Consider the following 27,444-nt stretch of genomic DNA (forward strand, 5'->3'; position numbering starts at 1 on the left):
AGGGGCTGGTGCATCAATATTGTGTTTTCAATTGCTAGGGACAGGCAAGTTCCCTGGAGTACTACAGAGCTTTCCTATCCATCACTATTGAAAACATGATAGTGAAACAGCAACCCCAACTGGCAGGTCCATAGATGGAGGACTCCCGCTCAGCTTAGTGGAAACAGTGATTATGCCTGGCATTGAATATCCAGGTCAAAGTCTGCATCTGTAATCACGGACTGCTATGAGCTCAATATAGGCCTGTAAGTCTTTTTCAATTGCGGAAATCTCGGGCCCTTGCTGATTTCTTACACTTTAAGTTCATGCTGACCTCCTTCCAATCTGCTCTTTTACGTGCCAAACAGGATTATTATATCCAACTGACCAACTCTCTTGGCTCTAATCCTCGACTTCTCTTCACCACATTGAACTCTCTCCTCAAGGTGCCCCCTCCCCCAACTCCCCCTTCATTATCTCCTCAGACCCTTGCTGAATTCTTTCACAACAAGGTTCAAAAGATAAACCTTGCTTTCTCTACCTCACCACCTCTCCCTCCATTAGTCCGTTCCCCTCTCTCTCCTTCCCCTCATTCCCTTTCCTCCTTTCCTGAAGTTACTATTGAGGAAACTACACTTCTCCTTTCTTCCTCAAAATGGACCACCTGTTCCTCTGATCCCATTCCCACCCACCTTCTTAATGCCATCTCTCCTGCTCTTATTCCTTTTATCTGTCACATTCTCAACCTCTCACTTTCCACTGCGACTGTCCCTGCTGCCTTTAAACATGCTGTGGTCACACCTCTCCTTAAGAAGCCTTCACTCGACCCTACTTGTCCCTCTAATTACCGACCCATCTCCCTCCTTCCTTTTCTCTCCAAATTACTTGAGCGTGCTGTTCACCGCCGCTGCCTTGATTTTCTCTCCTCACATGCTATTCTTGACCCACTACAATCTGGTTTTCGCCCTCTCCACTCAACCAAAACTGCGCTTACTAAAGTCTCCAATGACCTATTACTGGCTAAATCCAGAGGTTAATATTCCATCCTCATTCTTCTTGATCTTTCCGCTGCTTTTGACACTGTCGATCACAGCATACTTCTCGATACCCTGTCCTCACTTGGATTCCAGGGCTCTGTCCTTTCCTGGTTCTCTTCCTACCTCTCCCTCCGCACCTTTAGTGTTCACTCTGGTGGATCCTCTTCTACTTCTATCCCTCTGCCTGTCAGAGTACCTCAGGGTTCTGTTCTTGGTCCCCTCCTGTTTTCTATCTACACTTCTTCCCTTGGTTCATTAATCTCATCCCATGGCTCTTCCTACCATCTCCATGCTGATGACTCCCAAATCTACCTTTCTACCCCTGATATCTCACCTTGCATCCAAACCAAAGTTTCAGCGTGCTTGTCTGACATTGCTGTCTGGATGTCTCAACGCCACCTGAAATTAAATATGACCAAAACCGAGCTTCTCATTTTCCCCCCCAAACCCACCTCCCCGCTCCCCACGTTTTCTATTTCTGTTGATGGCTCTCTCATTCTCCCTGTCTCCTTAGCTCGAAACCTTGGGGTCATCTTTGACTCTTCTCTCTCCTTCTCAGCTCATATCCAGCAGATTACCAAGACCTGTCGTTTCTTTCTTTACAACATCCGTAAAATCCGCCCTTTTCTTTCCGAGCACTCTACCAAAACCCTCATCCACACCCTTGTCACCTCTCGTTTAGACTACTGCAATCTGTTTCTTGCTGGCCTCCCACTTAGTCACCTCTCCCCTCTCCAGTCGGTTCAAAACTCTGCTGCCCGTCTCGTCTTCCGCCAGGGTCGCTTTACTCATACTACCCCTCTCCTCAAGACCCTTCACTGGCTCCCTATCTGTTTTCGCATCCTGTTCAAACTTCTTCTACTAACCTATAAATGTACTCACTCTGCTGTTCCCCAGTATCTCTCCACACTCGTCCTTCCCTACACCCCTTCCCGTACACTCCGCTCCATGGATAAATCCTTCTTATCTGTTCCCTTCTCTACTACTGCCAACTCCAGACTTCGCGCCTTCTGTCTCGCTGCACCCTACGCCTGGAATAAACTTCCTGAGCCCCTACGTCTTGCCCCATCCTTGGCCACCTTTAAATCTAGACTGAAAGCCCACCTCTTCAACAATGCTTTTGACTCGTAACCACTTGTATCCACTCGCCTCCACCTACCCTCCTCTCTTCCTTCCCGTTCACATTAATTGATTTGATTTGCTTACTTTATTTATTTTTTGTCTATTAGATTGTAAGCTCTTTGAGCAGGGACTGTCTTTCTTCTATGTTTGTGCAGCGCTGCGTACGCCTTGTAGCGCTATAGAAATGCTAAATAGTAGTAGTAGTAGTAGTAGGCATTCAGTTTTGCTCCTCTTTGCTCATGTCAGTATTGGTCTTCTTGAAACCTTTGATGTTTTTATTAGGCCAGGAAAAAAAAATACTTCGAAGCAATAATGTGAGAAGACTGCAGAAAGGACCTCCATCATCGTGAAAATTCACAATCATCAGTGTTCCCGGATAGCTCTTATGCTAGGCCAATGGAAAAGATCACATAGCCTGCTGAGAATCCAGATCTCTCCAGGACCAATATGGCTGCTATACTTCAAATCAGAGAGGCAGGCAGGCAGCTAGCCAACCATCAAAAATTACTCTAAGAAAGTTTGTGCTCAAAAGGATTAGAAAACAATGCTGCTTTGACTTTGGAAGGGATGAGAGGAACATCTTAATATTCACAAGTCTTAAGCTGTAGTGGCTGCTCTTTCTCACACCGCTATTTCAGATTCGTTGTTTCCTGTTTTCATTTCTCATTACCCTCCATTTCATTTGCTTAGCAACAGTGCATCCATGTAAAATCTTTCTTCAACACACAAGTATTTCTTCTTTCCACTCAGTTTAATGATTTTCTATTAACTCTTTCTTCTCAGCGGATAGTCATGAGACACAAACCTGAGCCTAGAAGAGGTGCTCGTTCAAGTACTGGAGTAGATACTGGCAGATAAAGACTGTTTGGCCTCATTCTGCCTGGCTTCCCTGCCAAATAATATATTCGAGCTTTGCTGCAGTTTCATGCTGGCTGATTTCACCTCCCCTTCTTGGAAGCTGGATGCAGCTGTACTGCTGCATTATGCATATTGGCTTGTCTTCACTTTTTTTTTTGGCACTGTAAGGTTCAGAAGTAATGTTGCATCAAGTGGATGCACTGTCTATATGCCTGATAGAAAACATTTGGGTATACTTAGCCATAAGACCCTGTCTGGGGAAACCTCTGCTAGTGCATAAATGCAGGACCCCACTGTTGCAATTCCAATTCACTGCAGTACTATAAAAATGTCTAGAGATGGCGGGTTACAATACTGAACTATTTGACACATGTTCTTTTCAAAAAAAGGAAGCCACACAAAGTGTGGAGGTGCACTTAATCGCCACGAAACAATACAGGAAGAAAAAAAGGAAGAGTGGGGGAAAATAGGCTCTTTCTAATCAATAAGGGAGACGTATATTTGAAAAAGGTATAATGTTTATTATAACAGGTCGACTCAACACAGCTGTGTTTCGGCGACGTAGCGCCTTCTTCAGGAGTCTTCCAACAGTATATCGAGTACTTGAGTGTTTAAGAAAAACAATTTTGAAGAACATGCAGTTCCTCTTTCAGAGGAGTGACAGAAATGCATACAGCAAGCGTTGAAGGAACCTGAGAGAAAAAGGGGGGGGGGGGAGAAGGGAGCGCACAGAGACTCTCCTTCGTTTCCGTAGGAAAGGGGAAAGGAGAAAGAGAGGGATTGCTTCAGAGGGAGTTTGGAGCTGAGTGGGGGGAAGTGGTGGTGAAATCTGGGACACACTAAGTGGCCACACCCACCTAGGAGTCTTAGGGCCAGATGCACTAAACTTAACGAGCCAATAATGAGCCATTAACGAGCAAGTAGTAAACCCGGGCATGCACTAAAGACTTTTTTCCTACAACGGTAGCAGCTAACGAAAACGGAATGCAGATGAGCAAATTGTGTAGAAACCCTATTGTAATGAGATGCACTAACCTTTTCCAATTGCCTTAACGCTGGAAAATCTAACGAGAGGTCTGTACCTCTCGTTGGGGCTGCACGGGATTGAAAAACTGCTACAAAAGTAACCAAAAAAAAGAATAGCGCTCCGCTTTAAAAAAGACCGATGCAGCTGAGCTAAACGTGCTGTGATTGGCTCAGAGACTTCCAAGTCTCTCAGCTGAGTGAAGCACTGCCAAAAAAGATGTTTTTATTATTGCGGGGGGAGTGGGGGGGGGGGGGGGAATGTCGGCCAAAATGGACACCCATCCAAAAAAACCCCGCCTATTTTGGCCGTCATTCCCCCCCACCCCGCAATAATAAAAACGTTTTTTTTGACAGTGCTTCACTCAGCTGAGAGACCTAGAAGTTGAGCTAAATGCGTTGTGATTGGCTCAGGGACTTCCAGGTCTCTCAGCTGAGTGAAGCACTGTCAAAAAAGACATTTTTAATATCGCAGGGGGGAATGACGGCCAAAATGGGCGTTTTTTTTTGGATGGGCATCCATTTTGGTCATCATTCCCCCCCACAATAATAAAAATGTCTTTTTTGGCAGTGCTTCACTCAGCTGAGAGACCTGGAAGTCCCTGAGCCAATCACAATGCGTTTAGCTGAGCTAGATGCACTGTGATTGGCTCAGAGACTTACAAGTCACTCAGCTGAGTGAAGCACTGCCAAAAAAGACGTTTTTATTATTGCGGGGGGGGGGGGGGGATGACGGCCAAAATAGACGTTTTTTTTGGATCGGCATCCTCAACTGCACTGTCCTCTGGATCGAGCTGCATCGGAGGGGGTGAGCAGCGCGGCATCTTCGGGGGGGGGGGGGGGGGGGGAATGACGGCCAAATTGGATGTTTTTTTTCAAGCGACAGAGGGAGGTGTATTTGGCATTCCCAGAGCAGCCAGCATAACGTTTGGCTGCTCTGCGCATGCTCGACCGGCCGATTGGCCGACTGTTTAACGATGGAATAGAGAATGCAAGTGAGCTACAACGAGCAGCTCATTTGCATTCCTTTTCCTTGATGCATGCCTGTTCCTTACCGATTCGCTAAGGGAATCGGTAAGGGAAGGGCTCTAACAATTGTTTAGTGCATCTGGCCCTTAGTCCCAAGCAGGGGGCAGCTAAGAGGGAAACCTCCAGACTGTAAAAGCAAAGAGGTTGAGCGAGATAGCCCTGACTGTGGATTACAATATAACTCTCCCTGTGGTCCGGTGGATTGCAAAGGACCCTGTGACATTCCAAACCCCAGAACGTGTGGAGGGTAAAAAGAAAACTTCCAGACTGTAAAAGTGCAGAGATCGAACAGGGCAGGACACAGGCTGTGAGGGGCCCTATCCCGCTCCTCCATGGCTGGGAGCTTTACAAAGTATGGAATAGGATTATCCTGCAGTGGCATTTAATCCCCCTTTACGATATCATCATTTCTAGCTGCATTCCAGAGGAGTGAATATTTAATTCTTACAACCTACAAAGAGATTTCTTTTGCCTTTCAGCTTCCCTCTCAGCTTTCTGCCCTTCATGAGCACTGTTTCCCTGTCATCTTTGCATACAGCATCACATTCCCATGCTACTAATTAGTAAATTTAAAACAAATCAGAGAAAATATTTCCTTACTCAACGTGTGATTAAATTCTGGAATTTGCCAGAGAATGTGGTAAAAGCAGTTAGTTTAGCAGGATTTAAAAAAGGTTTAGGGAAGTTTCTAAAGGAAATGCCCATAAGCCATTATTAAGATGGACTTGGAAAAATCCACTGCTTATTTCTGGGATATGCAGCACAAAATCTGTTCTACTCTTTTGGGATCTTGCCAGGTACTTTGATCTGGATTGCATACTGTTGGGAACAGGATGCTGGGCTTGATGGAACTTTTGTCAGGCTGACAATGCTTATGTTCTTATGTTAATGGAGGCACTTACCCTTTGCAATGTTCCAGAAGGACACCAACCAGCTCCCCAACACGGTTCTCATTCTCTGGGTACATCTTGTGGAGACAGACAACCAGGTCATCATGTTTTTCGGTGTGAAACACCACCAGCTGATCTCGGCCACTTGTGATGCTCAGCCCCACCACCTACAAAGTGCAGGAGATATTTTATGATAATATCTTTGAATAAACTACCTTTGGGGGTAAAAAAAAAAAAAAGCAGACACATTTACGGGTCAATTGAGGGACCATTTACTTTGCTTACCAGGTACCTGATGAGATGGGACTGCCTTGATTTTGTTTTGGACTTTTGTTGGACAATGAACTGCAATGTATGGACATTCATTTGCTCTGATCATGCTTGGGTGTTTTGGGTTTTGAATTATTTATTTAGATTTTGCTGACATCTTTTTCAGTAGTAGCTCAAGGTGAGTTACATTCAGGTACTCTGGATATTTCTCTGTCCCAGGAGGGCTCACAATCTAAGTTTGTACCTGAGGCAATGGAGGGTTAAGTGACTGGCCCAAGATCACAAGGAGCAGCAGTGGGATTTGAACCGGCCACTTCTGGATGTCAAGACTGGTGCTCTAACCACTAGGCCACTCCTCCACTTGTTATTCTTTAGGGTTCTACATGGAATGTTGTTACTCTTTGAGATTCTGCATGGAATCTTGTCACTCTTTAGGATTCCAGAATCATTGCTGATCTGCAAGCGCAGGCTTCTGGTACGTGCAGGACATCAGACTCACAGAAACAGAAGCCTGCACAGCCACGTTGCCAGGTACACTGGATATTTCTTTGTCCCAGGAGGGCTCACAATCTAAGTTTGTACCTGAGGCAATGGAGAGTTAAGTGACTTGCCCAAGATCACAAGGAGCAACAGTGGGATTTGAACCGGCCACTTCTGGATTTCAAGACCGGTGCTCTAACCACTAGGCCACTCCTCCACTGTTTTGATAGCGTGATATTTGTGTATTGTTATTTTTATGCATGTTTTATTGTTCTCTGCCCTGAATAAGAGCGGGTTATACATAATTAATCTAAATCTAATCTTGTCCAATAGGGTTGCCAGCTGCATAGGCAGCAGAATGAGGTAAGCCACAGGGGCCATGGCCCCATTAATATTTTGCCAAACAGGAAATCAGCAAGTAGAGAATGTGGGGCAGGACAAGAAGATGCTTGGGGCAGGGCAAGAAGGTAGTTTTTCTGGCCCTTCCAACCAAAAAGATGTTCCACTGCCCCTCACCAGCTGGTTGCATTTTCCTTCATTTTTTAAAATTTTTTTCTTTTTCTTTTATTTAGCAGATCATACACGAAACGAAGAAAATATAGCAGAAATACACAAACAGAGTGAAAAACAAGTAATAATAACAAACAGTAACCAATTACCAACAGACCCTTTGTAAGCCTACGTAAGCGTACTTCGGGACTGATGTAAAAAGCTACCATGGGTACAAGCACATGCTTAATGAGGACTCAATGTGAACAGACAGGGTTTCGTGCTCGCAGTAGATACCAGTGCTCAACTGATTAAAACGCATGTAAAGATGTCTACTGAGTAACCCATGGCAATGCAGAGACATTTCTGGGGGAGCACAATGCAAGCAGGATATGAGAAATTCACCATCATGTCTGAGGTGGCAAAAAGAGTAAGGAGAACCCCACTGACCTGAACCCCCTGCCCCCTACATAGCCGTCTGCATTGGCCTCCCTTTCCCTGGTAATCTAATGCCCCCTTCTCTCAATCCCTGAATTGAACCTAACCAATCTGACTCCCCACCCCCAACAAAACAAAAAGACCTTGGTAGTCTAGTGGCCCCTCTCCTTCATTCCTGAGCCCCCTATTCTGCAATTAAAAAAAGAATTCCCTAGGGTCTAGCAGAATCCATTTCACCCCATCCCCTCTCTGAGCAGTCTAGATTCTCTCTCCAGGGCATATCTTCAAGAGGCAGGAACACTCAATCTAGGTGTCATTGTGGACAATAAGCTGAAATCTTCTGCCCAGTGTGTGGCGACGGCCAAAAAAGCAAACAGAATGCTAGGAATTATTAAGAAAGGGATAGAAAAAAGACAAAGAATATTATAATGTCTCTGTATCGCTTCGTGGTGTGACCACACTTGTGTGCAATTCTGGTCGCCATACCTTAATATAAGATATAACGGAAATAGAAAAGATTCAAAGAAGGGTGACCAAAATGATAAAGGGGATGGAACTCCTCTCATATGAGGAACGGCTTAAGAGATTAGCGCTCATCAGCTTGGAAAAGAAATGGCTGAGGGGAGATGATTGAGGTTTACAAAATTCTGAGCGGTGTAGAACAAGTAGAGGTGAATCGATTTTTTTTTTTTTACTCTTTCAAAAAGTACAAAGACGAACACTCAAGGAAGTTACATGGTATTGTAGACAATACGCTGAAATCTTCTACCCAGTGTGCGGTGGCAGCCAAAAAGCCAACAGGATGCTAGGAATTGAGACATAGAAACATAAAATTAGGAAAGAGATGGAAAATAAGACCACGAATACTATAGTGCCTCTGTTGCTCCATGGTGTGACCTCACCTTGAGTATTATGTTCAATTCTGGTCAATATCTTAAAAAAGATATAGTGGAATTAGAAAAGGTTCAAAGAAGGGTGACCAAAAATGATAAAGGGGATGGAACTCCTTTCATATGAGGAAAGGCTTAAGAGATTAGAGCTCATCAGCTTGAAAAAGAGACGCCTGAGGGGAGATGATTGAGGTCTACAAAATCCTGAGCGGTGTAGAACAAGTAGAAGTGAATCGATTTTTTTACTTTTTCAAAAAAGTACAAAGACGAACACTCCAGGAAGTTACGTGGTATTACTTTATTTTATTGAAAGATTTCACAATTTTTAAATAAAAACATGTATAAAGGGAAAAGGATAGAAACTGACAACAAATTTTCAAAGAGAATAATACTTTTAAAACGAACAGGAGGAAATATTTTTCACTCAGCGAATAGTTAAACTCTGGAACTCGTTACCAGAGGATGTGGTATCAGTGGTTAGTGTATCTGGGTTTTAAAAAGGTTTGGACAAGTTCCTGGAGGAAAAGTCCATAGTCTGTTATTGAGATAGACATGAGGAAAGCCACTACTTGTCCCTGGGATCAGTAGCATGAATCATGCTACTATTTGGGATTCTGTCAAGTACTTTCCACTGTTGGAAATAGGATACTGGGCTAGATGGATCATTGTTCTGATCTGGTATGACTATTCTTATTCACTGAGCGAGATCAGTCTGCCAAATAAGGGAAATATTCCCTTATTTGGCAGATTTACCCCTCAGTGCATCCCAGGATGCACCACATGGGCTCAGGCATTGCCATTTTCCAAGATGGCAATGCTGAGGAAGGAACAAGTGGACATTGTTCCTGCCTCTTGCAAGTCTGCCCTGAGGGGGTCCTGGGGGTTCAGAAGGGGGTCAGGAGAGTGGGAGGGGTGGCAGCGAGATTTTTTTTATAATGGCAAAGGAGGGGGCTGGATCTGTGGTACAGAGGGGGGGCCACTAGATTACCAGGGCTTTTGGGGTTTAAGTTGGGATGGCAGAGGGACAGGATTTGGAGGGAGGGGCCACTAATCTACCAGGGCTTCTTGATTTTAAGTTAGGGAGTTCATGTCAGGAGGCCAAAACGAGTCGATGAAAAATGCTACATATTGGGTCAGGGAGGAGGGGGGGCCATAGACTACCAGGGATATTGCAGACATTTTAAAAATGTCCCTGTGTGAGCCAATCTCTGCTCATGCGCTTGACAGGAAGGGGACATTTCACAATGAGCTGTGGATTACTGCCATGATTTGAACACAGCAGGAATTTGCATGGCTCATTGAGTACTGCATCCCAGGGGTCATATTTTGTGGAAAGCTCTCAGTAGAAGCATTGCAGTCAGTGGTTCTAATGCAGGGTCTTCTGCATGGACCCCTCTGGGTTAAAAACTACTTCACCTCCAGGGTTGAAGTAAAGATTCTGCACCAAGCTGGAGGTAAAAATCGGTACTAAAATGAACACACTTTGTTGCACGAGAAGTACCGGGAAGTCCCTTTGCAGCTCCTTAGCATGCATTTCCATACTCATTAAGGTAAAAGCAGAACAACAAACTATTTCTCCCTTTAAAAAGAGGCTTGTGTTCTAGAATCTTTGCTACACTGAATATCATTTTAGCACAAAGAAAATCTGTGCAAAGCCCAAAGTAAACCTCTGTGTGCTAAATGTTAGTTGGTCCTATATTCATCCCATGGTGGTGAGCAGTTTTTAAGCCTCTGAGAACTACAGACTACATTTAACCCAGATGCTCAATGCTGGCCATGGCTGGGCACTCAATAGCTATTGCGGGAACCAGCCAATATTCAGACCAGTGCCCGATTAGGGAAGGCGGTAGAACTAGAGGACATGAAATGAGATTGAAGGGGGACAGACTCAAGAAAAATGTCAGGAAGTATTTTTTCACGGAGAGACTGCTGGATATTTGGAATGCCCTCCTGCGGGAGGTGGTGGAGATGAAAACGGTAACGGGATTCAAACATGCATGGGATAAACATAAAGGAATCCTGTTCAGAAGGAATGGATCCTCAGAAAATTAGCAGAGATTGGGTGGCAGCACCGGTGGTTGGGAGGTGGAGCTAGTGGTTGGGAGGTGGGGCTAGTGCTGGGCAGACTTATCCGGTCTGTGCCCTGACAATGGCAGATACAAATCAAGGTAAGGTATACACAAAAAGTAGCACATGTGAAATTATCTTGTTGGGCAGACTGGATGGACCGTGCAGGTCTTTTTCTGCCGTCATCTACTATGTTACCATCCAGCTTATAATCGAACGAGAAAAACGCCCAAGTTCCGACCTAAATCGGGAGATGGACGTTTATCTCACAAAAACGAATAAAGCGGTATAATCGAAAGCCGATTTTTGGGCGTTTTCAACTGCACTCCGTCGCGGATGCGGACAAAGTTTATGGGGGCGTGTCAGAGGTGTGGCGAAGGCGGAACTGGGGCGTGGTTATCTGCCGAACAAAGATGGGCACATTTCACCGATAATGGGAAAAAAGTATGCGTTTTTAGCTAGAATTTAGGACACTTTTCCTGGACCCTGTTTTTTCACGAATAAGGCCCCAAAAAGTGCCCTAAATGACCAGATGACCACTGGAGGGAATCGGGGATGACCTCCCCTGACTCCCCCAGTGGTCACTAACCCCCTCCCACCACAAACAAATGATGTTTCACACATTTTCATTTTCACCCTCAAATGTCATACCCAGCTCCCTGGCAGCAGTATGCAGGTCACTGGAGGAGTTGTTAGGGGGTGCAGTGGACTTCAGGCAGGTGGACCCAGGCCCATCCCCCCCCTACCTGTTACAATTGTGCTGCTTAATGCTTATTAGTCGTCCAACCCCCCCCCAAACCCACTGTACCCACATGTAGGTGCCCCCCTTCACCCCTTAGGGCTATAGTAATGGTGTAGACTTGTGGGCAGTGGGTTTTGAGGGGGATTTGGGGGGCTCAACACACAAGGGAAGGGTGCTATGCACCTGGGAGCTCTTTTACCTTTTTTTTTGTTTTTGTAAAAGTGCCCCCTAGGGTGCCCGGTTGGTGTCCTGGCATGTGAGGGGGACCAGTGCACTATGAATCCTGGCCCCTCCCACGAACAAATGCCTTGGATGTATTCGTTTTTGAGCTGGGCGCTTTCATTTTCCATTATCGCTGAAAAACAAAAACGCCCAGCTCACACATCGTTGAATAAAACATGGGCGTCTATTTTTTCCCAAAATACGGTTCGGTCCGCCCCTTCACGGACCCGTTCTTGGAGATTAACGCCCATGGAGATAGGCGTTTTCGTTCAATTATGTCCCTCCATATGTCTTTTTGCCACACTTAAACACCCTGTCTGTACCCCTCGTATGCTGGAAACAACTTATTGCTGTAATTACCCATCTTTTTAGGGCTGTGACTCCATGGTTGCATTTGTATCATTCTCTCTGACCCTGCCAAGGCGCGTGGCCATAATGTTCCTACGTACTTCTGGGATAGGTCATGACCCCAAATGGCGTATGTACAACCCCATTTGTGGTTTGACAAGCAGTTTGGGAACCCCTGACCTATTGCATCTAAATTTGCAACTCACCTTCAGGCTGATGCTCAGAACTCCCACGGTAAAGCCAACAGCGCAGAGCTCATACTCCCGGAGCAGCGCAGAAAACTAGCTCGCCAACGCTCAGAGGAAACAGTATTCAAATTATATGCGCACCGTAAAAATGAAAGCAAGAGGCGAACTTGCTTGGTGCATGCGCGGAAGAGTTATGGTAAGCTCGGCTCTTGTGCGCATGCGCCAGGCAAACCCGAAAGCAAAGCACACATTGGCACCTGTTTCCTGTGCCTTTAAATACCAGCTTTTCAATTTTTTTTTTTTATTTGGAAGGCTTATATTTAAGTGCAGGAAACAGCTGCCAATGTGTGCTTTCGCTTTCAGATTTGCTTGGAATTGCACGCATTTATTTCTTAACTAGTAAAAAAGGCCCGTTTCCGTTTTTAAGGAGAGGAGTGTGGTAGCCGTGTTAGTCCACTCTTAAGGTTATCAATAGAAATCAAACAAAATAAAACATGGCTTATTTCCGATCTGAGGAAGAAGGGCAACCTTCGAAAGCTAATCAAGAAATGTATTAAGTTATGTCCAATAAAAAAGGTATCATCTTATTTTCTTTTCCATGTTTTATTTTGTTTGATTTCTATTGATAACCGTTTTTAAGGAAAAAGACGCTAGCAAGGTTTTCCTCGTAGTGTGTAAGTTTGAGAGAGTGTGTGTGTGAGAGAGAGAGAGAGAGAGTGACTGAGCGAGTGTGTGTGTGTGTCAGAGAGAGAGTGAGATTGGGTGTGATTGTGTCTGTGAGAGAGAGTGTGTGTGTGTCAGAATGACAGTGTGTGCGAGTGCATATGTGAGACACAGCGAGACCAAGAGTTTGCTGAACCCCCTTCCCCTCCCCCCTTCCACCCCTGTCTGAGTTCCTGAAACCCTTCCCACTTCTTCACATGTGAGTTCCAGGACCCCCCCCCTGCCACTTCTTACCAACCCCCCTCTCCCCTTCCCACTCCGCCTCTCCCCCCTCTCCGAGTTCCAGGACCCCCTCCCCTCCTCCTCCCCTTCTTACCCTCCCCCTTCTTCCCATCCCCCCTACCCCCTGATCCAGGACCCCCCTCCCCTTCCAGGACCTGCCCCTACCCTTCCAGTTGATTTCCAGGAATCCCCTCCCCCATGTCGTTTCAGGACCCCCCTCTGTAGTTTCATGACCCCCTTCCCCCCCGTGTTGGTCATGACCCCCCTTTCCTCCCCTGTCGTTTCAGGACCCCCCCTCCCCACCTTCTGCACGTTTTTACCTCCCGCACGCTTCACACAGCCTCTTCTTTCGCTTCTGTTTCAGAAGCGAAAGAAGGACCCCCTCCCCCCCGTGTCGTTCATGACCCCCCACTTCCCTCCCCTGTCGTTTCAGGACCCCCTCCCCACCTCCTGCACGTTTTTACCTCCTGCACTGTAGGGACGCCGCTTCACACAGCCTCTTCTTTCTCTTCTGTTTCAGCTGTTCGTGTGGTCCCATCACACGAACAGCAGAAACAGAAGCGATAGAAGAGGCTGTGTGATGCGGATGACATCAATGATCTACTGCCGGAATCAGACCACAGAGCCATGCTCCCAGGCAGAGACCGAACGTTGGAGGTGAGAATTATTATATAGGATACCGGCGCCCATAGGATGCATGGGCTTTCTTTCACTTCCAAAAGAAATCCAAACTGGCAGATTTTAAAGAAAGAATCATGAGAAATCCTCTCTTCGAACACCCTAATGCCTGCTCCGAGCTGGCGTTAGGTTTTCAGCGGTAAGGCGGCATTGTTTTGTGCGCTGTTCTCTGAGCATTGGGAGGTAAGAGGAAATGACCTCATTAACACCCGTTTGACTACATTTGCAAGCCATTTGCGCTAATCTTTGGCACGCAATTGTCTCCCGCACTACAGCTCTCTGAGCATTCTGTGCTCACTAATGCTGGCGTTAGTCCTGCGCTAATCTCCTCTAACGCCGGCGTTACATTTTGAGCATCGGCCTACTTGCGCATAGATTTGGACGGGGCAGTAATGAAAACCAAAATCCAAGCCAAGCATCTTTTGATTTAATATTTCATGTAGGATTATGAGTTCCAGACAATCACTTAGCCTGACAGAAACCTCCCATTCTCTCACACTCAATTATTCAATCATCCTTGATAGGGTGGGGAGTGTCATTCTGGTGAAAGGACCCTACCCCTGTGGTGTAGAGAAGTGCCTGCAGCTGGGTGTCTGCAAAGTCTCCAAGGGTTAATTATCTCTCCATTATCTTACAAAAGCCTGACTGCCCTTGTCAGAGAAAAAGAAATCTTAATTGGGTGGGGGAGGAGGAGGTCTGTCTAATCTTTGCTTTAGACTGTCCTCCAGCCAATTAGAAGGCTACTTTCCTCCAACAGCTGTAATTGAGGGCTAATTTGCTTTTACTTAGTGGGTAGTTTGTAAAGAGTTAAAGCACACAAGACATCAGTCATTGAGCTGAGGGGCATGGAGACAGAGTATGTATTCATTAACCTCCTAATTACACAACATGCAAATAATACAACTTTCCCTAAGAGACCATTCATTTACAGTTCCCAAATCAAGAATAAATATTTACTAGGGGCCTCAAACCATGTGCTGGTCACTGTCCAAAAAACAAACCCAAAGTGATAACTACATTCCTATTCAGTACCTTAGAGGGGAAAGGGGACTTGACATACTGCCTTTCTGAGGTTTTTGCAACTACATTCAAAGCGGTTTACATATATTCAGGTACTTATTTTGTACCAGGGGCAATGGAGGGTTAAGTGACTTGCCCAGAGTCACAAGGAGCCACAGTGGGAATCAAACCCAGTTCCCCAGGATCAAAGTCCACTGTACTAACCACTAGGCTACTCCTCCACAAACGACATTCCATGTAGAAGCCTGCCCTTGCCGATCAGCAACGCGGCCGTGCAGGCTTCTGTTTCTGTGAGTCTGACGTCCTGCACGTACGTGCAGGACGTCAGACTCACAGAAACAGAAGCCTGCGCGGCCGCGTTGCTGATCTGCAAGGGCAGGCTTCTACATGGAATGTTGCTAGTGGAATAGCAACATTCCATGTAGAATCTCAAGTAGTAGCAACAGAATCTCAATAGTAGCAACATTCCATGTAGAATCTCAAATAGGGAAAGGGAAATGGGACTTGATATACCGCCTTTCTGTGGTATTTTGCAACTACATTCAAAGCAGTTTACATATATTCAGGTACTTATTTTATACCAGGGGCAATGGAGGGTTAAGTGACTTGCCCAGAGTCACAGAGAGCTACAGTGGGAATTGAACTCAGTTCCCCAGGATCAAGGTCCACTGCACTAACCACTAGGGTACTCCTCCACTCCGCCAAAAACAAAATGCAGGATGACTTTTCAAAGAGATCCAGCTGCCTAACAAATGGAGGTAAGTGGCTAGATTGGCCTCTTTGAAACTATCCCAGTGGCTGAATTTAGATGTCAAATTTCATTAGGTGGATAAATTGAAACATTTAAATTCTGGGTGGTCCCAGAAGAAGTACTGTGTATTTGGAGAGGGGGGGGGGGGGAGGGATGTGAAGCAAGTAAGGTACCTGCTACTGGTTTTCACTGTCAGTGGCTAGCCTAACCTGCAAAACCTAGGCACAGGGGTCTGATCTCATAAAGAAAAACATTTCCATTCCCAGACATTGCCTCAATTCTCCTCAAATCCATCTGACCTCATAAATAGAATAACTGGAATCACAAGCATGGTACATAGCTGGTTCCACTCTTATCTCTTGAATAGGAGTTTTCAGGTAAAAATCAGGGATACCTATTCAACTCTCCAAGCTATTAACTGTGAGGTCACCCAGGGCTCCTTTTTCTCTCCAATGCTGTTTAATTAGCTCCTCTCACCTCTTCTCTTGATTCAGTCTTTAGGGTGCAGCCCCTTTTGTTATGCCGATGATGAGCAAATCTTGTTCAGACTCATCTTCCTCCCTTGATGTCCCTCCCCTCAATTCTTGCCTCTGTGCTGTATCCACCTACCTAAAGGACCAGTGTTTCTTTCTTGATTCTTCCAAATGTGAGGCTATTTTATTTCTTAATCCTCACAGCCCTGCTCCCTCTTTCCCCCATTCGCCTACCATTGAGGACCACCCACTCTCTTTTTGTGATTCAGTTCAAATTCTTGGTTTCATTTTTGGCACCAAGGTCAACCTTTAAGGCCCAAGTGAACGGTGGTCCAATCCTCCTTCTATGCTCTTCATCACATTTGATCCCTGAAGCTCCTACTCTCTACTGCCCGGCTTTGGACTTTCATCCTGGCACTGGTCATTATTCATTTGGATGACTGCAATTCCCTTTATAACAGACTTCCACCTTCCACATTGCAGCACCTCAAGCTTGTTCAATCAACAGCAGTTAAACTGATGTAAAATGCTTGTCTTCATGATCATGTCACTCCCCCTATTGAAGTACCAACACTAGCTACCAGCGAAAGCCAGGATCAGTTTCAAAAGTTAAGTCTATAAAGGGCTACTTCCTGGTGTCTCTAATTACATTGCTTACCTTCTATTACCGTATGTTCCACCATGGCCCCTGCATTCCTCCCAACAAACTCTTCTATCCTTGCCTTCTCCATGCTAACTTCAGTTAGACCTATCCAGAAACACCACATTCTCTAACTAGGCCCAGCCCTCTGGAATTCTTTGCCCCTCATGAACCCCTAGTAGTAGAAAGTAAAATTGCACCTTTGCTTATTTTTAATGTTTTTGTCATGGCTGGGGTGGTTCGGATGTTATAGTAGCCTACACCAGTTAAGTCTCACAAAAAGGATAGTTATGTTAAATTAATTAACTATGTATTTTCCCAAACTCAATTATGAATGTGGGAGGAAGTACAACCAGTTTGTTGGTTAATAATAAGATTATTTATTTAACAGGTAATAAAATTCAATGGTAGAAATCTCTAACTTTGTATGAATACAATTTCTATGAGGGTTGTCGACAACAATTTGTACACAGCAGCGTTATAACTCTTCACACATTTTCAGCAGTCTCAAAACACAAATCATTAATATTCGTACCTCTCTTGCAGGTAACCCTCCTGCTGTGCACCTGAAATAATGTAACTATCAGATAAGTATCAGTGAAGTTTTATGTTTGAATCCTATTTTGTTTATATCAATCATATAAGAGACATTCTTTTCTTACATTTCTGTGTTCTCTTTTTCAGGAAAGGAAGTTTCCGGAACACTCGGATGAGACCTGACTATCTCCACCCAGGTAAGTATATACTTGTGTCTGTTTGTTTTGTATGTCTGTGTCAGTCCATGTTCCCTGTCTTCCCCTTTCCACAAGCTCAGTCTCTAAAATTAGGCATATAAACTTGGCTTCACTGGCTCGTCACTTTCTTGCAGTGGTTAGTTCTTCTTCAGGTATCCGACATCTGCAGACTTGCTGCAATGCTTCTCTGTAGTTGTGCCTACTTCCTATCTTTAACAACTCAAAAGGGTAAGAAACCCTGTCTCCCTATATTTGATGCAATGTCAGTGCCTAGAACATTAATCTTTTCAGTCTAGTCTGTCATATCAGAACACAGTTGGATAATTCAGTATCCCTAAATAAACCCTCCCACACAGGTTTTGCCTGGGTTTAATGTCTCTAAATTCCCCTGTGTATCTTCCTGAGCTGAGTGTCATAATTTACTTGTTTCTTGACCAACAGGGGAATGTGGTGACACAGCCTTGCATCTAGGTCATCAAGTAACACACACTCTTTGCACTTGGAACACTTAACTTTAGCAACCTGTCTCTTGTTTCCCCTCTCCATGCAGCATTTAGGTTGATGTTTGTTAAGTGAACAGGGAGTCACTACTCTAAGTTGCTTTCACTTCACAGCTACAGGGTTGTTGTTGTTGTTTTTTTTTTTTTAACCTGACTGTTTTTCAGCAGACAGCACAATCTTGAGCTGTCTGCATTTCAATCTGCACACTCTGAAGTCTGGCTGGCTTTAGCTTCAGGAAACAGTGTGGCAGATATCACTTTTGATAATTCAATTTATAATAATTTGTTCACCAAGTCTCTGCACTCTTTTCAGTCACAATTTCCCTGCCCCTGCAGAGCCTCTTAACCCTGCACATCAGCTCTCTGCCTACTGTGACACTCACTCACAATCGCCAACTCTCAGGCAGGAACCCTGTCACTTTCATTCATTCATCAATTAAGCTTAATCCCTATCACACACTCAGACAGCCAGACACCAAACAGCACAGGTCCTGCCTATCCGGGTTTACCCTCCCAACTGCTCACAAACGGCTACATTATAATGTTTACCCTGGCTTACCAGGAAGACTCAGCAAGCACGTGCATTCCTTCACTGATATCTACAACATTCCCCAGCCTCTGTACTACATTAACGTTCACATAACAGCAAAACTCAGCTGCTACAGTGAGCCTACAATTACTTTTTTTTAAAAAACCAAATTATACTTAACACCCATTTACACCCTCATCATTTGGCAGGAGCCATCATACCCCCGGTTCAAAAAGATGTTAGAAACCCAACTGTTTGAAAAGGTGTTTCCCCAAGCACCACCTCCTGTGATATCTCCCTATACCAACTATCCCTTCTGTTGATGCTGCCCCCTTTCCTTTGCTTGCAACTCTTCCCACCCCCACCTCCTTGTATTTATATCATTATTATCTCTTTTTTTTTTTCATTTCTTTCATTACATATATTTTTGGTAACTGCAAACCACATAGAGGTGTTTTCAGTACAATGTGAGGTATATCAAACCTGTGCGAATACATTAATTTAATTTAGGGGAATAGTTATCAATGTGGGCTGTAATTAAGACATGCTATTTTACCACTAATTTGTGCTATTTTAGTCCAGGTACCATTCTATGCAACGACACCTAGTTACTAATAACTGGGCTTAACAGTAAAACAACATATCTTCACAGTAGCCAAAAGTTGATAACTTCCCCCCTTAATTTCTTATATGTTGCCTGCAAGCCCCAAAGCTATCTAAGTGGTATACATTCAGGTACAGTAGATATTTTTGTGACCTTGGAGGGTGCACAATCTAACCTCCACTTTTACAAACCTGCACTAGTGGTTGCCGTTCAGTAATACTGAAACAGCCCATTCACTTTCAATGGCATATGTAGTCATTACTGCGTGGCAGCCGCTAGTGTGGCTTTGTAAAAAAGGGGAGGGGGGGGGATAAGTTTGTATCTAGGACAATAGAGGGTTAAGTGACTTTCCCCCAAGATCATAAGGAGCCGCAGTGAGATTTAAACCATGTTCCCCTGGTTCGCTGGCTGCTCCTCTAAACACTAGGCTACTCCAGATACTGCCTATCCTATCCTCCCCATCCACTTCCTTTCTGCACAATCTAGAATTAAAATAGTCTCCCCACCTTGATTTCCCTTCCTATCTCCCAAAAGTTTCAAATTGCCTCCTACTATCCTGGCATCCAACATTGCTCTGGCAACACTAGAACAAAGACAAGCCTATGTCCTCCTGCTGGCTCTGCATGGATGCTCAAGGCGTCATGCTGGCCATGATGAGCCTCCATTAGACAAATTGACTGCCATGTGGTACCACCCTGGAGAGGGGAGGTAAGCTGCTGAACACGTTGGATTGGGACCTGGGAAGGGGAGATGCACAACATCTTGGGGGGGGGGGGAGGTAGAGAAACAGAGAGATGTAGGGGAAGGAAGATGCTGGACACCTTGTTAGATGCCTTGCATCTATTATAGTGCTTTTCCACTCTGAAAATTTGGCAATGGAAGTAATGCTAACATTCAGCACCATATATAAAATTCTTCTGTAAGGGAACTACTTAAAGCAAATGCTACATACCTGTAGAAGGTATTCTCCGAGGACAGCAGGCTGATTGTTCTCACTGATGGGTGACGTCCACGGCAGCCCCTCCAATCGGAAACTTCACTAGCAAAGGCCTTTGCTAGTCCTCGCGCGCTCATGCGCACCGCGCATGCGCGGCCGTCTTCCCGCCCGAACTGGCTCGTGTTCGTCCGTCCCATATGTAGCAAAACAAAGCAAGGGAAGACACAACTCCAAAGGGGAGGCGGGCGAGTTTGTGAGAACAATCAGCCTGCTGTCCTCGGAGAATACCTTCTACAGGTATGTAGCACTCGCTTTCTCCGAGGACAAGCAGGCTGCTTGTTCTCACTGATGGGGTATCCCTAGCCCCCAGGCTCACTCAAAATAACTGGCGAGGACATAACTGAGGACATAACTGAGATTGACCTAAAAAATTTACCAACTAACTGAGAGTGCAGCCTGGAACAGAACATACAGGGCCCTCGGGGGGTGGAGTTGGATCCTAAAGCCCAAACAGGTTCTGAAGAACTGACTGCCCGAACCGACTGTCACGTCGGGTATCCTGCTGCAGGCAGTAATGAGATGTGAATGTGTGGACAGATGACCACGTCGCAGCTTTGCAAATTTCTTCAATAGAGGCTGACTTCAAGTGGGCTACCGACGCTGCCATGGCTCTAACATTATGAGTCGTGACATGACCCTCAAGAGCCAGCCCAGCCTGGGCGTAAGTGAAGGAAATGCAATCTGCTAGCCAATTGGATATGGTGCGTTTCCCCACAGCCACTCCCCTCCTATTGGGATCAAAAGAAACAAACAATTGGGCGGACTGTCTGTTGGGCTGTGTCCGCTCCAGGTAGAAGGCCAATGCTCTCTTGCAGTCCAATGTGTGCAGCTGACGTTCAGCAGGGCAGGAATGAGGACTGGGAAAGAATGTTGGCAAGACAATTGACTGGTTCAGATGGAACTCCGACACGACCTTTGGCAAGAACTTAGGGTGAGTGCGGAGGACTACTCTGTTATGATGAAATTTGGTGTAAGGGGCCTGGGCTACCAGGGCCTGAAGCTCACTGACTCTACGAGCTGAAGTAACTGCCACCAAGAAAATGACCTTCCAGGTCAAGTACTTCAGATGGCAGGAATTTAGTGGCTCAAAAGGAGGTTTCATCAGCTGGGTGAGAATGACATTGAGATCCCATGACACTGTAGGAGGCTTGACAGGGGGCTTTGACAAAAGCAAACCTCTCATGAAGCGAACAACTAAAGGCTGTCCTGAGATCGGCTTACCTTCCACACGGTAATGGTATGCACTGATTGCACTAAGGTGAACCCTTACAGAGTTGGTCTTGAGACCAGACTCAGACAAGTGCAGAAGGTATTCAAGCAGGGTCTGTGTAGGACAAGAGCGAGGATCTAGGGCCTTGCTGTCACACCAGACGGCAAACCTCCTCCAAAGAAAGAAGTAACTCTATCCGCAAATATTCAGCAGGAGATAGCTGGTTATCTACTACTAATAATCATTTCTATAGCACTACTAGATGTATGCAGCGCTGTACACTTTATATGCAGGCAATTTCTCTGTCCCTAGAGGGCTCAAAATCTAAAACCTGGGACAATGGAGGGTTAAGTGACTTGCCCGAGGTCACAAGGAGCTGCAGTGGGAACTGAACCCAGCTTGCTAGGATTAAGGCCTGCTGCACTAACCATGAGGCCACTCCTCCACTCCTGCTGAATGTTCAGGGTCACCATTTAGTGGATTATTGGCTATATTGTGCGATTTAGCTGGCTATCCGCTAAATTCAGCGCATCACCAGCTATATTTGGTGGCCAAATTGGGCTTACAAAAAAAGCAGGCCTATCTTTGGCCGGTTTAAACTTAACTGGCCAGCACTGAATATCAACTTGGCCAGTTAAGTTTAAACCAGCCAACAATAAACTGGATATTCAATGCTGGTCACCGGTGATGGCCTAGCATTGACTGTCCAGGCTCAGCGCCGAACGCAGGAGACAGTCCAGCTATCTCCCGTGGTCTAAATATTGGCCCCATAGAAAATATCCATAGGATAATACAAAGGTGAGGTTGTAAATTCATGGATTTTGGTAGCAGAAATTCAAGAGCCAATAGCACCTGGAAAAGGAAGATGTTGGCTTTTAAGGACCAGCTAAGCGGCTCATTTATTCCTGCCGATTTGCCTGCCACATGCCGTACTTTATCTATGTTTGTTTTCTCCTTTGCCTGGCTACTAAAAGTCCTTATTCCCTGCATGCATGAGTTCTACCACAATTTTGGCTCCTACTTCCTTTCCTGAAAGTCTATTCTAGGTACAAGGAAGGATTAACCTTTTGGTAGGCATTGAGCCCGCATTGTAACATACATGCAAAACTTTCAGACTGGCCCCACATGGTTCTGACTGAGCAGAGGATGAAGCAGCAGCTAAGAAACTCCTCCTGCCAACTGAAGGATGATGCATAGTGGATGAGGGGAATAGACAGATCGCTGCTGGCAGCCATGATCATGGTCCCTCCCCTCCCTCTCCCTCCTTTTCTTTCTGCTAGCAGACTACTCAACAGAGCAAAATTCTGCCTTGGGAGCCATTGAATTAGCAGTTCCAGTTGGACCCTAGTCAGGTGCCTAGTTTGCCTATGCCTTCTTCCTGCCCTGTTCAAGTGACCATTTCCTTTCACTTTATTCCACTTCTTTAGTTCTATCAGGGTCACGGGTACAAGAAATCTACTTAAACACATCAATTCACTTTGCAAATAAAATATTTCTGGCAGTTTGCAGATTAAAGGCACAAGCCACAAGCACATTTTAATACGGTAACTGCATGCCCTCCTTGATGTTTAGTGAAGAAAATACTTACAGTCTTTAGTGGCAAAGACTTCATCACTCTAAACTGTTTATTGGGCTCCAGTTTGTACAAATGCTTGTCTGTGATGAGTATGGCCCGATCTTTGCTCTTATTGAAGTGGTTAACCTACAAGGCATGAAAAGAGATCAAAGAATTAGAGAGTGTAACGAGACTCACTAACCAGGACACCTTCAAAAGAAAACCCTGGAGCAGTGCTTTTTAACCTCTCCTGGAGGGACGCCTAGCCAGCTGGGTTTTCAGGATTGCCACAATGAATATGCATGAGATAAAGCTGCATATATTGGAGACCCATGGTATGCCTGAACTGGTACACTCATATCACCCCTCTCCTCAAGTCACTTCACTGGCTTCCGATCAGGTACCGCATACAGTTTAAGCTTCTCCTTTTAACCTACAAATGTACTCGATCTACAGCCCCTCCCTACCTCTCTACCCTCATCTCCCCTTACATTCCTACCCGTAACCTCCGTTCTCAAGATAAATCCCTCCTGTCGGTACCCTTCTCCACCACCGCCAACTCCAGGCTCCGCCCTTTCTGCCTCGCCTCACCCCATGCCTGGAACAAACTCCCTGAGCCCATACGCCAGGCCCCCTCCCTGCCCATCATCAAAGCCTTGCTAAAAGCCCACCTCTTCAATGTTGCCTTCGGCACCTAACCACCATACCTCTATTCAGGAAATCTGGTCTGCCCCTACTTGACATTTCGCCCATTAGATTGTAAGCTCCTTGGAGCAGGGACTGTCCTTTTTTCTTAATCTGTACAGCGCTGCGTAACCCTAGTAGCGCTCTAGAAATGTTAAGTAGTAGTAGTAGTATGTAAAATTATCTCATTGTAGTAATCCTGAAAATGTGACTGGCTAGGTATGCGTCCAGGAGAGGGTGGGCAGCCGCTGATCTAGAGGAGGCATTCACTATGCATGAATGTTCCTTTTAGGATACTGAAGAGTATTTAACTTGAGGCACTTATACGAGATAGGATGGCCCTAGAGTTATAAAGCCAATTGTAGAGACCCTAAGATTCTATAATGTGTAGAGCGTAAAGGCCTCTAGTGTAACTACTAATTACTGTGTTTGACTGTTTTATGCCACCACCTACTGCTTTCTAGAAATAGGTAGGCTCTCCTTACCAATTAGATAATGGTAAGAAGAGACCTCATAATGGAGGGAACACTGAATGGTAATATAAAATACCAAGTCAAAAGGGACTTTCCTGTCTTTGGTTAGCTAAACCGTTGTACCACAACAAGTGTGTCTTTGGTTGGCTAAACAACTGTATCAACAACATACTGTCCTTAGCTGGCCAAGTCAAGGCATTCATACTGATTTATTACATTAAGGAGATGGGGGAAGAGGAGGAGGCCCCTGAGCAAGGGAGAATAAAGGATTTCCATTGACCCTGGAAGTAAAGGGGAAGAGTCAGAGGACAACCTCAGGAGCTGAGACAAAGAGCCAGAATGCAGCCATATCTGAGTCCAGGATGGCCCCACAGAAAATATCCAGCTGTGAGATATATGACAGGAGCTGGATCCAGGGTTCAAGGGGCAGACTGCTTGCAGCCTATGCTTGAGATCTGCCCTAATGGAAGAAGAGGTAGAGGAAAAAGACTGCTGGAGTCCTCAGCTTAGGGGGAGAATATAAAGAGGAGGAAGAAGAAATTTTCCCTACTCAAGTACAAGTGAAAGAGGCCAACTGAATTTAAATGTTTTAGAACAAGAGGACATGAAATGAGATTGAAGGGGGGCAGACTCAAGAAAAATGTCAGGAAGTATTTTTTCACGGAGAGAGTAGTGGATGCTTAGAATGCCCTCCCGCGGGAGGTGGTGGAAATGAAAACGGTAACGGAATTCAAACATGCGTGGGATAAGCATAAAGGAATCCTATGCCAAAGGAATGGATCCTCAGGAGCTTAGTCAAGATCGGGAGGCGGGGCTGGTGGTTGGGAGGCAGGGATAGTGCTGGACAGACTTGTACGGTCTGTGCCAGAGCCGGTGGCTGGGAGGCAGGGCTGGTGGTTGGGAGGTGAGGATAGTGCTGGGCAGACTTGTACGGTCTGTGCCAGAGCCGGTGGTTGGGAGGCAGGGCTGGTGGTTGGGAGGCGGGGATAGTGCTGGACAGACTTGTACGGTCTGTGCCAGAGCCGGTGGTTGGGAGGCAGGGCTGGTGGTTGGGAGGTGAGGATAGTGCTGGGCAGACTTACACGGTCTGTGCCAGAGCCGGTGGTTGGGAGGCGGGGATAGTGCTGGGCAGACTTATACGGCCTGTGCCCTGAAGAGCACAGGTACAAATCAAAGTAGGGTATACACAAAAAGCAGCAAATATGAGTTATCTTGTTGGGCAGACTGGATGGACCGTGCAGGTCTTTTTCTGCCGTCATCTACTATGTTACTATGTATTTTATACTCTGCATTTTGATTAATTCCTATTATTGTTTTGACTATTTAAAGACTTTCAAAAAATGTTATTGGTTCAGAACAAACCCTAGACCAGTTTGTGAATTTTTGGAAGAGGAAATAGGTGGCAGAATAAGTGATTCCAGGGACAACGGCATCCCGGTTCTAACTAGACTAGCTCCAGAACTCTGTACTCCATGGGTGGCAGACCTACACAGATAGTGATAACTTCCTTGAAGTATGTATCCAGGGTCTCCCCACAGTCAGCTTATGCCCTGTGAGGGCCACAGACCCCAAGGCTACATATACTACTATAGTATTGTCATGAAATAAGCTATATATAGTTAGGGACATCACAGCCTATTTATAAAAACTAATCCAGGTTGCTCCTATATACAGTAACATCATGATAACTTTTATAATTGGGCTATTATGGAGTCAATGTAATCAAGTTTAACATGCCCATTAATACTGTTTTGCATATGCAAAAATATTAAGGCAGTAAGGCCTTAATATGTATGTCAAGATGATCCCTATCACATTAACCTGCATGCACTACAATTAGTGCTTATCTGCATGTAAATAATGGAGCATTACTTGCAAGTGAGGACTTACTGGACCTACAAAATGTTGATGCTTGCCTTGGGCCACATGCTATAAATGATTCTGTTTATTCTTCAGCCACAAATCCACCATGCCAATTCGCACTGGGGATTTTCTCCTGTCTTGAGTGTAGTGACAAAATGACTCCTTCTCCTACCCACTCCCTCCTCCTGAGCACCCTCCCCTTTGGCATAGCGTAGAGGGACATCATCCCTGGTGCATAGATAGATGTCAATGATGCTGTGATGAGGTGCTTCACCATCTCATTCTAATTGGGCTCACACATAGGGTAATGACACAACTAATTAATTCTTCAGCTGGGAGCCAGGCAAGTCTAAAATGCTTCATTATATGTTCGTTACCACCAAATTCTCCATTACCTGATCTCTTCTACACCCTCTGCTCTAGTTTCCAGTTTGTTTGCTTTTTCTTGTATTAATTTGCAGGCCTGCTGCCTGAACATCTGTTCACAATGGCCTCCCTTCCAATCTCATACTGAATGACTCAAACCCTTACAGTTTTCATTGTTGTCTTTCTGGTGTCTACAGGGTGACACCATTACAAGAAGTACAATACAGGAGTGAGAGGCTCTTGAAAACTGAGATGGCTTTTCAGTCCTTGTTTCATCCCTCCTCCTTTCAAACAGAAATGTATACTTAAACATGAAACTACCTGTGGCCCCAAAGAGAAGGAAACCATTTGGGGTTTTATGCTCAGTATTTCACAGAACCTCTAAGGGTACAAATGATCCTTTTGAATTTATTAAAAAGATCGAAGATCATGCCATCATAAAGGGAGTTTCTTGACATTGTGGAGTGTTAAATCTTGTATTGCAACATGCCTTGAAATTTGTGTCTCCCAAGATGTGAATCTTCTTGGCCAGTATATGAACTAAAATCACAAAATGCAAGAGAAAGAAGATGCAGCCATCCTGGGAGAAGAAAGTGACCTGCAATTAAGCATCAGTCAAATGCACTGAGGTAAATGCAGTGGGAGTAATAGAAAGAATTCAAACAAATTGGGGAAATGCAATAACAATACCAATACACGATTTTTTAAAAAATATACTATCAATGCCAAAAAGCTCAAGATGGTTTACATTATTAAAAACAAAATATATAAGAGACAAATAAAAATTATCCCGTAAATTATGACACAAAGTAAATAGAAACCGCTGGACCCAAATTCAAGTCTCATGTCCTGCTCACTCTGCTCAGTGCAGCACACAGCAGCCCTGGTATTTATTCTTCCTAAGGATAGAGCCACCTAGCAGCACAGTGAAACAAGAGACAGATGCTTGCAGGATTAGCACCATGGACAGCAAACAGCATAGTCCTTTCCCATTCAAGGATTCAGTGGATATATTTATGTGACACGCTCATATTCTGACAGTTCTGGAACCCTGAAGCATTTCAGGTCCTGCAACTTCCTGTTCAGATAGTTCTCAGTTTTACTCCCCAGTAACCTCAACTGACATCTTGCATTGACAAAGCAACATGTTGGAGGAAAACAGAGGGAAGGATACTACTTCAATTGGGGGGGGGGGGGGGGGGGGGGGGGGGAGGGGAGATGGAAACATGCCCTGACAGAAGCAGGGTGTTTCCCCTGTAATTCTATCAAGACATTCTCAATGCACCAATCAGCTACAAAAGTACTACATAAACCACTAGTTTATATTTATTTGTGCTTTAATATACTTAG

The 27,444-nt window shown here is 45.1% G+C and overlaps 1 protein-coding gene across 1 annotated transcript in view; it reads right to left on the reverse strand.

Moving 5' to 3' along the window:
* The window catches only part of MYO1G (myosin IG), a 367,932-nt gene that overhangs the window by 48,283 nt on the left and 292,205 nt on the right, over positions 1–27,444 (reverse strand). Inside the window, exons 20-21 of the mRNA XM_030196702.1 lie at positions 22,742–22,855; positions 5,951–6,105 (exon numbers count right to left, since the gene is read on the reverse strand). Of these exons, the coding sequence (XP_030052562.1) occupies positions 5,951–6,105; positions 22,742–22,855 (269 nt within the window). The remainder of the gene's footprint in view (positions 1–5,950; positions 6,106–22,741; positions 22,856–27,444) is intronic.

The sequence above is a fragment of the Microcaecilia unicolor genome, chromosome 1, assembly GCF_901765095.1.
Source record: "Microcaecilia unicolor chromosome 1, aMicUni1.1, whole genome shotgun sequence".
Classification (NCBI taxonomy): Eukaryota; Metazoa; Chordata; class Amphibia; order Gymnophiona; family Siphonopidae; genus Microcaecilia; species Microcaecilia unicolor.